Genomic DNA, 13,613 nt, shown 5'->3' with positions numbered 1-13,613 from the left:
TCTATATCCGATTCGGTGGCCAGCGTTTGTCGAGTAAAATTTTCAAACAGTAATTTGGTTTTATCTAAACGTATGATGAGGTAAGATTTGATTTTTCCACCGACTTCCAGAAGAAGGAAGTTCTTAATTCAAATGTTTTTTTTTTTTGTATTTGTTACCTCATAACTCCGTCAGTTATATACCGATTTAGAAAAATCTTTCTAATATATATATATATATATATATATATATATATATATATATATATATATATATATATATATATATATATATATATATATATATATATTTATTTCAGAAAGAAATTGATTCAGTAGTTTAGTTTATATTAAAAAATATTTTTTTTTATACAACTTAGGATGGCTTGTTTGCCATGCAAAAGTATTTCAACTATAGAAAGTTACATTAGTATGTAAAATGGACTATATTTTAATAAAAATAAATAGATGAGTTCCACCTATCTATTCATACAAAGCTAGTAGAGTATATTTTGCAAAAACTTCTATTTAAACGCTGCTTTTCGGTTTGAAAAATTCACTTGTACGACAATGCAATTACAAATTACGATAGCATACGTTTTTAGTGCTCAAGAATGACAACGTATTATTAATAAGGTGGGCGAGGCAGTATATTTTGTGAAATCCATGATACTTTAAATCTACGTGCGATGGTTGCCACGTATTAAATATATGTACGGCCATTATTATCTCAGCCATTATGTCCACCGCTTAATATAAGTCTCCCCCACAGACTCTAGAGTTCCCTAGGGAACTGCATAAGGAACGGCCCTAAGCCACAAGCATCCACTGACTCCCTGCAATACATTCAATGTCGTTACTCCATCTAGTGGGAAATCATCCTATACTGCGGTTGCCTGTACGGAATCGCCTCTCAAGAACTTTTCTCACCGATTGTCGGTTCTTCCCGGCCCTGCACGGTCGACGACGTATAAACTTACACCTTTTACATAATTTTTCCCCGCTCATTTTTCCATTTTATTTCCCCTTAGCCGGCGCTATTTACAATAGTGTCGGATCTTGACGCGCAGGCGGCAGCCTGCGCAGACTGCTCGGGCAAAGAGCACACGCTCGAGGCCCGTATCTGCACCCCGTAAGGGGTAGCGGATGAACCGCTGTCTGTCTCTGTTCTTCGAGCTATGTGTGTTAATTTCCACTAATTACCATTCTATATTATATTAAAATAATATACACGAATATACCTTCTCATATCTGTCTGCTCATTATTTTCACGCTGCATTCATATATATATATATATATATTTTTTTTACATATTTACGTAAGAAATTTATAATTTTAAAATAAATAGTTCTCATTTAATTTTTTATTAGTGAAAATCACATAATAAGAACATGTCTCAGTTTAATATCAAGAAATACTTCACTTAAAAGTAATAAGTTACGGTAGAGTACGTCAATGAACTACGCGAGATCACGTAATGATGTCGTTAAGTTGCAATGAGTTAACGATTTGTTATGTCACTACTCGCTCTCGTATGAATGTTGCCTGCAGTAAATTTCAGTTATGAAAAATTTCTTAAATTCATGTATATTTTGTGAAAAAAAAAGTTTGTACTTGTAAAAGCAATGACTTCAACTATCATCATTGTCGTATCAGCAGCTGAGTCGTCAAGAATGGCAACGCATGGGGAGTATAATGGGCGAAACAGTATACTCGTACTCTGTTATGTCCATGGTACTGCTCATGTCTATAGGCGACGGTTACCACTTTCCATCAGGCGGGCCGTCAGCTTGTTTGCCATTCTAAGTTGAATAAAAAAAGAGACAAAATAAAGCAAAATATATAAAACAAGTAACAATTTTTTTCTTTCATGCGTGTGCCATAGTAACACATAATGGTCAAAATTTAGTTCATTGTTTTGCCCTCAAAAGAGCAAAAAACTTGTAATTGTTTGTATTATACATATTTATGATAAGTTTACTATTGTAATCTTATGGAGGAAACAATAAAGAGTATCTATCTATCTATCTAACTATATTCCGCCCTGTAAATTAAAAACAGCTGTGTAATAGAAACATAAATAATCTATTTTACCAATACATTTGCTCTATATTTCAACCTATGCAATAGCTATAAACGCGTGAAAATGTAAAGTGCTTAACAAAAAGCGACCTCGTTCCAACATCTCGGTTCTCTAATGAAACTCTCGACAAAGTGGAAACTGATCATTCTCTCCGCACCGACATAATATTGTTAGAACAATAGCTTTGCTTTTTAGTATTTTTTTTTATACAACTCAGAATGGCAAACAAGCTGACGGCCCACCTGATGGAAAGCGGTAACCGTCGCCTATAGACATGAGCAGTAGCATGGACGTAACAAAGTATACTGTTTCACTCGTGACACTCCGCAAGCATTGCCATTCCTAAGGACTCAGGTGTTATTCCTCTGTACCCAGTAAATTCACGCCATATCCCACCCTTCAAACCGAAACACAGCCATGCAAACACAACTGCTTCACGGTTGAAACACGAATGAGACAGAGGTACCCAAGCAATCGACTTTTGTACAAAGTCTCTAAAGTATAATTTTAAGCCGTTACAATTAATACATAGTTTACACGTATAGTATCGATTATTATTGAAATATTTTGCAAATAGCTAGCAAATAATTGCAGTGCTGGCATAGAATGGGCCACCACTTCCTTTCCCATGAGTGTCGTAAGAGGCGACTAAGGGAATTTAATGGTCAAGGGTCAAAAAACAGCTTTAAATTAAAACATCTATAAAGCTTATTCAAAGCTTAATTGCAGTTGATAACCCATCTGTTAAGCGACATAAGCTAATGTCTATCAATTTGGAATTAGATAACACATTTAGGAAAACTATATATGGGCTATTTCCTTGGCATTGGGGTTAAATATATTACCAATATAATAAAAGTATAATTAGACATGCAATGAAATATGTCTAATAGATGTGAAAACAATATTTTGTAAAAATTTCACCTCTCTGTCTGTATCTGTACGTTTGTGCCGGCATCACGCCTAAACGACTACAACAAATTTGATACTGTTTTTATAAATATATACCTGAAAGTCTAAGTTAAAATTTAGTATATGTTTTATCTTAATATGCAATCTACAAGTGATATATTCTTTGATTTCCCTATTACTGAAATCCACGCATACGAAGTAGCGGAAATAAAATTAATAAATATTATAGTCAACTGGGGGGAAAAGCATTATTAGTAATGGGGGTTGGCGGATTTATTGCTAATAATATACCCTATGAGGTCAATCCCCATGCGGTTCCTCTGGAATCCATCGTGGATAATTCTATATGAATACGTCACGATAGGCTAACTGATCTGTTTTCATCCCCACCTATTATTTCTCACCGGTACCCCACTAGCGTATACCGACAGCGCTGGCTGTGACCATACCATTTTCACCCATTATAATTAAAGATTGCCTATTATAAAAAACTGAATGCAATTGTGACTTCAATTGTTGAATAGATTTCGTTAAAATTTTGTAAGCATATCCTATCAGATAAAAAAATAATTTTCCAAATCGTTTTACAAGTAATGGAGTTAAAAATAATAATAAACTCTTTATTGCGCACAAAAAGACATATACAAGGAATATTTATACAGAATGTGTATATACAAAAGGCGGTCTTATCGCTAAAAGCAATCTCTTACAGACAACTTGGGTTATAAGATCAAAAAAATTTAAAAAAGTTTTTTTTTATACAACTTAGAATGGCAAACAAGCTGACGGCCCACCTGATGGAAAGTGATAACCGTCGCCTATAGACATGAGCAGTACCATGTACATAACAGAGTATACTGTTTCGCCCATAATACCTCCCATGCGTTGTTATATCCTGAGGACTCAGGTGTTATTCCTCTGTACCCAGTAAATTCATGCCAAAGTATACTTTTTATACTAAACCAGATATATATATATATATATATATACATATATATACATATATATATATATATACATATATATATATATATATATATATATATATATATATATATATATATATATATATATATATATATATATATATATATAATCGTAGCTGCTTGTCGGTGGGATAATGTAAGACTTTAGTCAGAGATACCAAATAGCCAACTTTGTAAAATCTCTCCACGGTAGCTTTCCGTGTATCAACGTAATCTCTAAAATGATTTCCCGTTCACATAGCAAATTGCACAGTGAGCGGATAAAAAACGGAAAAGTAAAAACTGATATCAATTGTGTGAAACAGTCTCCCATGCGGTTTAATTATGTCGCAAAATAATTAGTGCATATTTGTTTAACTATCGTAAGGATTGCATGGTAAAATTGTGTAATTAACTCGTAGTACACGACTATTTCGTACTACTAAACGTACTATGGAGAGGGTTGGGCTCGAAGTTCTTCACGTAACAAAATCCGAAACGAAGGTATCCATAAAAGAAGCAAAGTCACCAACATAGTCTATAGGATATGCAAGCTGAAGTGACAATGGGCTGATCATACAGTTTATAGAACCAAAAACTGATGAAGCGGGGGGAAAGGGATTGTTAGTAATGGAGTTTGACAGCCCCATTGCTAGCTATATCCACACTATATTAGGTCGACCTCCACGTGGTTCCCCCTGGAAACCATCGTGAACAATTCTTGTCGAATTCGTGACGGTGGGCTAACTGACCTGCTTCATCCTCACCTATCATCCTTCACTGGTGCCCTGCCGGTGTATACCGATAGCGCTGGTGGGGTTATCATTCCATTATCATCCATTAAAAAAAACCAATGAAGAAGAAAGGTTTTTGATGGGTTATGTAATTAATGATTGTGTCCCACCGAAAAAAACTACTTCAATTGTGACAAACCCAGTTATTTTTATTTAAAAATCCAAATTACTGAACCGATTTTGATAAAACTACGGAACAAATTAATAAGTATATCCTTCCAGACAAAAAAATAATTTTCCAAAATGGTTTATAACTGACGGAGTTGTATGGTAACAAACAAAATACAACCGAATTGACGTCCAACTTCTGTTTGAAACCAGTTAAAAAATGAAGTTCACTGGGACAATGACGTGATATAATATTTTTTACTAAATATTTATTTAGTAACACAAAAATTGTTTATAATCACTTTCTTCGTGTTAAACACGAACAATTACTACTTGTAAACACTTTTTCCAAATAATATTAAAAAAAAAACATTCATAACTGCTGTTGGTACGTGAGTTATGTCCACAATATGGCATCGAATGTTGACATAGACAAGTTTTGTATGTCACTAGATGACAAACAAATTAACATCAGCACTTTCAAGCGTAAAAGTCTCTGTCGATTTATGTCTTAGAGGAGTTGTATTGTAGATGAATGACGGCAAAATGATTAAATAATTTTATCCAATAACAATAATTGCAATGTAAATGATAAAAATCTACATCCACATTAGTTCTTAATGAAATAAAAAAAAAACACAATTTTATTCATAATTGTTTTTTTTTCCACAACCTGGAATGCCCACCAAATATGGCATATAGGCCTGTACCTTAATATAATAGTAAAATTGCAACTAAATAGTATCTGTACAGGGGAAATTTTAAAAAGAACCGAAACACACCCTTCAAACCGAAACACAGCCATGTAAACACAGCTGCTTCACGGTAGAAATACGAATGGGGCAGAGGTACTCAAACAAACGACTTTTGTACAAAGCCTCCCTCTGGACTACATTATTAAGCACATGGTACTACAGATGAGGTATTATGTCTACATATCCTGTAACTGGCAGCCCATTTTATGCCGTTTGATCCCGGCATAGAATAAGCCACTCCATTCTTTCCCATGGGTGTCGTAAGATGCGACTAAATTAAACTTAACAGTAGAGGGATAGCTGCCCTCGCAAAAAAAAATAAAGCCTAAATGCGGTTCTCAACCCACTTACCAAGTGTGGCAACTAATGACAAAATTCCTGGCATGAGGAAAACTTATGTTCTACGATGGACAGTCAACGGTTACTCCTGTAATTTCATACCACATCTCACTCTTGACAGCAACTATTTGACGGCAGAAACACCAATGCGACAGAGGTACCCAAGCAGACGACCTTTCTACAAACTCTTCATCTGATACTCATTATCGTCCGAGCTATATACTTTGCATAAAAATGATACCACTTTCTATTAGACGTGCCTACTTAACATTCTAGTACTTAGCCTATAAAAAAAAAAAATCGTTGAATAATTCTAATGACAGATAAAATAATATTTATGGATGCAGTATGCTTCCGTCGTTTTTGGGCCAGCCCATCTGAGTGCAACAAGTTTGTTACATCATTAATTAGATGCAATAATTATAAAACGTATTGCGTAACATCGTATAAGTTTATGAACCGGTTGCAGTATTTACATTCTTATATTTTTTTTTTCCTCAATCTTGTTTTTATTTTCACGTTCATTTAATTGTCTATTGTAAGCTACGACTTGGTCGGTATGATATTTTAAAATTGTATATATACATAATTATTTTTTGTTCACTTTATTAGTATTACATTTACTTTGTATTATAATTCTTTTTTTTTTTTATACCTTTCCTGTACTAGATTAGCCGCTAATATTTTTTCCTCTCACTGCAACAACCAATATAAGTTGGAACTGTTACAGATCTATTACAGAGATAAGCCCACCCTTGCTAACAAGTTGTTAAACTAATCGCCGTATCTTTTTTTACGAATGCAATAAAGTATATATGTATATAATTTTTTATAAGTGCAACATAAACACACCAATCGCTTAATCCTCAAGATAAGATAAATTATTCAACAAGTTGAAAGATTTAGGATAGAGTTCAATGATGAGAAAAAAACTACCAACTGACTCAAAAATAAAAAATAAGAATGATGTGTCTTTTTTAGACAAAAACTACAATTATAATTTTATAAATAATATATTATATATATAATTATAAATGTATAATTATATCTATAAAAACCTATGTGAAAGAATGTTTTGAAACATTTTCCTGTTTTTGGAAGGTCAAAATCTATAAGAAAATGTATAAAAATACTATGCAGTGTTTTAGTCGCAAATCTGTGAAAAAATATGGAAAAGAAGGATTTGATGGTAGATAAATCAAGCTTTATAATTAAGCTCCAATTTTATTATATATTTTTCTATCATTATATATTTGTTTGTATTTCTAACTTTAAACATCTTTGTCGGGACGAGCCGCTAGTATTTGCAATAAATGCGAATATTTGTAACGACGTATGGACGGTTGCATGTTTGTTGCTCTTTCACGCAAATACTACTGATCGGATTCGAATGTAACTTTGGAATATAGTATATTATATTTACTGATTCATTTTTTTTTTATTTATTTATACTCTATTGTACACAAAAAGAATAAAACATACAATTTGTATTAAATAAAGATGTATAAAAGGCGAGCTTAACTCTGTAAGAGTTCTTTTCCAGCAAGTCCTGAGTGGAAAGGAGCATTAATTACCAGCGGGCAGTGTGCGTACAATAAGAAGAGGAAACAGTATAGTTATTTCCATTAAAAAATAATACATTTTTTTATACAAGTTAGAATGGCAAACAAGCTGACGGCCCATCTGATGGAAAGCGGTAACCGTCGCCTATAGACATGAGCATAACATGGACATAACAGACTATACTGTTTCGCCAATGATACCCTCCATGCGTTGCCATTCCTGAGCACTCACGTGTTATTCCTCTGTACCCTATAAATTCACGCCATATCCCACCCTTCAAACCGAAACACAGCCATGCAAACACAACTGCTTCACGGTAGAAACACGAATGGGACAGAGGTACCCAAGCAATCGACTTTTGTACAGAGTCTTCATGCGAGTGAAGCCGTGGGATATAGCTAGTTAAATATATAAACATTTCTTATATCTCTAATTAACTGTCATTGATTATTTACTATTAAAATTAGTAACAGATTACCTAGCTAGATTCAATAACCCCATTTCTGTTCTCAGCCATAGATATACATGGTTGATCTTCAACTCACAGTACAATGATTTCTGCGGTGAATTAATAGAGCGTAACAATCTCATTGACTTGTATATAATGTTATTATAGGTCATCGTACAGTCGTAGGATGGATACAGTCGTAAGTTTAGTTTTATATGAAATAATTTATATTATAATTTACAAAATTTATAATCTATACTTATAATAAATCTGTAGAGAGGTCAATTCTGTACATGAAATATATTTCCAAAATAACTATCAGCGGGTGGATTAGTGATCGATACTGATGCCAAAAATGCAATCAGTAAAATTTTTGTCTGTCTGACTGTCTGTATGTTCGTTATAGAAACAAAAACTACTCGACGGACTTTAACAAAACTTGGTATAATTATTCTTCATACTTCTGGGCAGGTTATAGTATACTTTTCACGCTACGATCAATAGGAACAGAGCAGTGAAGGGAAATGTTGGGAAAACGGGAGAAGTTACTCTATTTTTAAGCTACCGTCGCGTGCGCAGCCTTAATGGCCAGTTTTAAAATGTAATGTCCACCCGTGCGACGCCGGGACGGGCCGCTAGTTTATAAATATACAAGTACTGTAACGAAACTGTAAGTAGACCATATCTGTGCGCACGCTATACAAAATATACTGTATCAGATGAAGATGATGAAGATTTTGATGGTGATAAGTGAAGTAACTGGTGAAAATTACTGTAGTGATAACTTAGTATTTGAATAAACATATCGAATATTTTATATTACAAACAATTTTTTTATTCCTTTAGTAAAATACAATTTAGTACACAATACAATATAATAAAATAGTCGTATTTATTTTGAACTTTTTCAGAATTATTGAAAAATATTGTATTTTATTCTTTATTTTTTTTTTATAATATGCAGTTACATATAATAATTAACTATTTTACATAAATCCAGTATAAAAGCATATAGATTTTTTTTATATACAACTTAGAATGTCAAACAAGCTGACGGCCCCCCTGATGGAAAGTGGTAACCGTCGCCCATAGACATGAGCAGTACCATGGACATAACAGAGAATACTGTTTCGCCCATGATACCCCCCATGCGTTGCCATCCCTGACGACTCAGGTGTTATTTCTCTGTACCTTGTAAATTCACGCCATATCCCACCCTTCAAACCGAAACACAGCCATGCAAATACAACTGCTTCACGGTTGAAACATTCATAATTTATTCATAATTATCTCATTTAACTTCATTTGGTAATATAATAAAATAAGCAAGAAACTATAATTTCATATCTTTGTAATTTTAATTATTTTTGTTATAAATAATTTATATATATATACATATATATATATATATATATATATATATATATATATATATATATATTGATCTCTACCTACCCATTTGATACAGAAAAGTGCTTGAGAAAATCGAAAGAACCAAAATTCTTACCTGGACCAAGTTCAATGGCGCCCTTCCTGGAGGAGTCGTAACTTGGCTGGCCACTAAGGAAGCCAGAGCCACCCTTTGGTTACCCGACATCGCTCTGATGATGGGCAGGATCTGCGCGAACTTGCCAACATGGTCTTTCCTTTCTAAAGCCTTCAACACCGCTTCTTTTATCATTCCTTCTTTAGACCTTAATTTATACGACGGTGTGTAAGTTACCGTTCTTTTAGTTGTTACCGCCGGGTTTTCCAATAACGGTTCATCTTCTATGGAATCCAGGTTATATTGTGGTCTATGGGAATTCGTAACTCCTATGGGTTTCACAATCTTCACTGGTGGTTTGACTATCGTTTGGTAATACCTAGACTCCTGGGCTATCATCATTTCACCAGGATCACTCTGGAACTCAAAGTCTTTAAATTCTTCCACCGCTCCCACTACAGTTAAAACTAGAACCGTCAATACTATTTTGTACGCCATTTTAGTTAAATTGAACTTAATGTCATAATTTGTATATTACGTATTGTATGGAACACACTTAATCATATTCACATTATTACATGGAAAATCGCATTTATATACGAGAGTATCGAGCGAGGTGCGCGCGCGCCGCTTTCCTCGATTCACCGTAGAATGAACGCATGCGCAGTCTCACACACACAGAGATATCATCTCGCATATTTACAGGTGTCAGATTATGCCGGAACTGGTAACTTTCACCACCTTAGGGTCAGCGTTGTTTGGATTATGATAAGTCATCCAATTATCAATGTCACTACAATGGGGCATCATGGAGGATTACATACTCTATTGTTTGGACACAGAAAGCGATTGGCAAACTTATGTTTACCTCTTTTATTTTAAGAAATTATTGAAAAGTATACCTTACTAGTAATATAATAAGGGCGAAAGTAGATTTCAAAGTGGATTATACGAATTTGCCTCGATTTGCATGGATGATACTTGATTATTTTTTCGACGCGAAAATGCTTTCACGGTTAGATAGTGTTATCGAATTGTTACGAAATCTATGAATAGTATTCGAATGAGTATTGCAATCGGCAAGGTATTGTTGCTGTTCAATAAACTCGTTTACTCGCAGCTTTCCCTTTCAATGGCCTAATATGAATAAGTTGAGTATAAGCAAAAACAACTTTGTCGAATCAAACGTGTTTGTTACATCATAGATGACTTTGAATTCTTTTATTTTCATTTTTTTTTTGTGATCGGAACATGAAATATGCGTCCTTTTTAGATATTGTACGTGGATGAAATTGACTGGAATCGAAACTTATATAATTTGGTAAAATCTATCCATCTGTACATACATATATCTGGCTGTCTGTCGCAGCATCATATTTGATTGTTACATAGTTTTTAGAAACTACTTCACAAAGGAAAAGTTCTCAGTTTAATTTTGTTTCAAACTAGTCTTTTTTCACTACTTCGTACATGTAGATTTCAGAGGTAAAAAATCAATAAATTAAACCATTTCTAGAAATGGCATTAAAATAGAATATACGAGATTTTAGATTAAACTTTCAGGTAAGTAACTGTGAAAGTCGAACCCAGTTTGGTGCAGTAATTTTTGTGTAATTCCGGAACATACATACAGATTGATAAATATACAAAATTTCTAAAAATTATTGTTTTAACATCTATGTATTAGTCCTATTAAGATTACTAATAGTATTTGTTTTTATAAATATCTCCCACATTTAGTTATTATCAAATCATTTCGTTACATTTTTATTATGTTACTAAGATAGACAACTCTAACAGAATTAATTTCGCCTTCTGAACAAATTTATTCCAAATAAATTGTAATATTATTATTTAATCAGTCATTAACTGGATAAAAGAAAGAAGACTAATACAACAGATAGTAACGTTTTAGTAGTAAATGCACCGCCTACTTAATTTTCTACTCGTCTAATGGTTGACTGGTAGAGAACGCCATTTGGTGTTAAGTCCGTCATATATACACTTACTTATATAATTGTGCATTCAAGTTTAAATAAATAAACAAATAATATAATAATAATAGCTATAACACTAGAATAGTGAGTTAACTAGTTAATATTAATTCTGTCACGTTTTAAATTTATTTTTCAAGTGTAGCTGATCCATTATTGTTTTGCTCTCCTGTCGCCACCTACCGGATCAAGGTTTTAATCAGGCAGTTTCGAAATAAAAACTCTAAAATTGGAGTAGATTAAATACATTAAAAAAAAAGATTATAACAATCGGTCTAGTGATATCATAGTAATCCTTTATTTATTTATTTTTTTGTAACATTTAGTACAATTGTTATATACAAAGATTAAAAATAATGTGCAAACATAATGATTGCCTTATATTGATATTCGACACCACGTAAACTATCTCACTGGTTAGTACCCCGGTGGCATGGGTCACTAGGGTCAGGAAACTTTCTAATTATGGTGATAAGAGCGTGATCAAGATTTCCCTGAACCATAATAATTATAGTTTTGTAATAACAGCATAATTTATATATTATATATAATTAGATACGTTCTATGCATTCTATTCTATTATTTGCTAACTACTTAGTTATTTAAAACATATATAAATATATATACACCTGATGGAAAGTGGTAACCATCGCCTGACATGAGGAGTACCATGGACATAACAGAGTATACTGTTTCACCCATGACACCCCCCATGCGTTGCTATTTCTGAGAATTTAATGTTATTTCTCTGTACTCTGTAACATATATATATATATATTGGTATAGATTAACTCAATATTTCTCTCAATATTTCATAATTTTATATATATATATATATATATATATATATATATATATATATATATATATATATATATATATATATATATATATATATATATATATATATATATATATATATATATATATATATATATATATAATGTATATTATTTAATTAATGGTTGAGGGATGGGTGGCAGTGTCCCTCTTAAAAATTATTCAAAGTCTAACTGCGGTTACCAATTCGCTTGCTAAGCGTGGCAACTATTGACAAAACCTCTCAAGGGGAAGCCTGTGTTCAGTAGTGGATAGGTAACGAATGATATAATGATAACACTAATATATAAAGCGGTTTGTTTGAACGTGCTAATCTCTTGAACTACCAATTGGATTTGAAATGAAATTGAATTGCTAGAAACATTGTTAATAAGATGTTACATTTGTCAAGTTTACAAGATGCCAATTATGTTTCATTGCATTTAATAGCTTATTTCTGGAAGCTACAGCTACTATTTTATTCAAAGAAACAAAAGATAATTTCTTTAAGTAAAATAGTCCGCTAGAAACATATTTAGGACTTATTTCCGAGAGCAGATTATATATAATCGTTAACTTTTTTTTACTTACCTGATTGTCACTGACCTGAGATTGCCGTGGCCTAATGGCTTATCACCCTGATTTCACCTCAAGGGTCGTGAGTTCGATTCTACCAAGAAGTTATAGAAAATCTTGTTTCACAACTGTTTGGGAAACTCAGCTGTCATGATAATGGTAGACAAGGAATGCTATTCCCCATGTTAATTTTAAATGTTCTAAAATTTCGCTTTAAAAAAATGCCATTTATCTCTTCAGTCGTAAGTATATTTTTTTCTTTTTTTTATGTTCGGCCATTTAGTTTCGGCTCCGTCGGCGTATTGTTACAATTGAAATAGAAAAAAAAAAGAAAAAAATGGCATTGCTAATTTCATTCACAATTCATCACAGTGATCTGTAAAATAATATTACAATATGACACGATTAAAAAAAAAAGTAAATCCTATTATTTAGTCCATTTTTTTTATACAACTTCGAATGGCAAACAAGCTGACGGCTCACCTGATATAAAAAGGTTTGTTTGTTGATTTATTCAGTCGAATAAATAGATTAGTAAAGTCGTGCATCACTAGTGTCCCTCCCCGGGATCGCCAACCGAAAATCTTTCTTCGCAATTACTAGTTTGTAACACGGTTTGGTGGTTCCTTATTCTTATTATTATTTATAAAATTAAACTTTTTAAATAAAAAAGCAACAACTGATTTTCTTGCTCGACCATTTTGGCTGAAATTGCGTTCCGAATGAGCGATAAAGAAAACAAATGACAATTCCATAAATGCTTAAATTTAAGTTAAATTCTTTCTTATTTAAT

The 13,613-nt window shown here is 32.8% G+C and overlaps 1 protein-coding gene across 2 annotated transcripts in view; it reads right to left on the bottom strand.

Moving 5' to 3' along the window:
• LOC113516518 (neurotrophin 1) overlaps nt 1-10,078 on the bottom strand; it is a 35,241-nt gene extending 25,163 nt beyond the window's left edge. For both annotated transcript variants that reach the window (XM_052897638.1, XM_052897639.1), the window contains exon 1: nt 9,453-10,078. In XM_052897638.1, coding sequence (XP_052753598.1) covers nt 9,453-9,929 — 477 coding nt within the window. In that variant the 5' untranslated portion in view covers nt 9,930-10,078. The remainder of the gene's footprint in view (nt 1-9,452) is intronic.
• Nucleotides 10,079-13,613: the final 3,535 nt, after the last annotated feature.

This window comes from Galleria mellonella, unplaced genomic scaffold (assembly GCF_026898425.1).
Source record: "Galleria mellonella isolate WM207_F2 unplaced genomic scaffold, CSIRO_AGI_GalMel_v1 utg117, whole genome shotgun sequence".
Taxonomy (NCBI): domain Eukaryota; kingdom Metazoa; phylum Arthropoda; class Insecta; order Lepidoptera; family Pyralidae; genus Galleria; species Galleria mellonella.
Note: the sequence above shows the minus strand (reverse complement) of the source record. Positions and strands in the feature narration are given on the sequence as shown.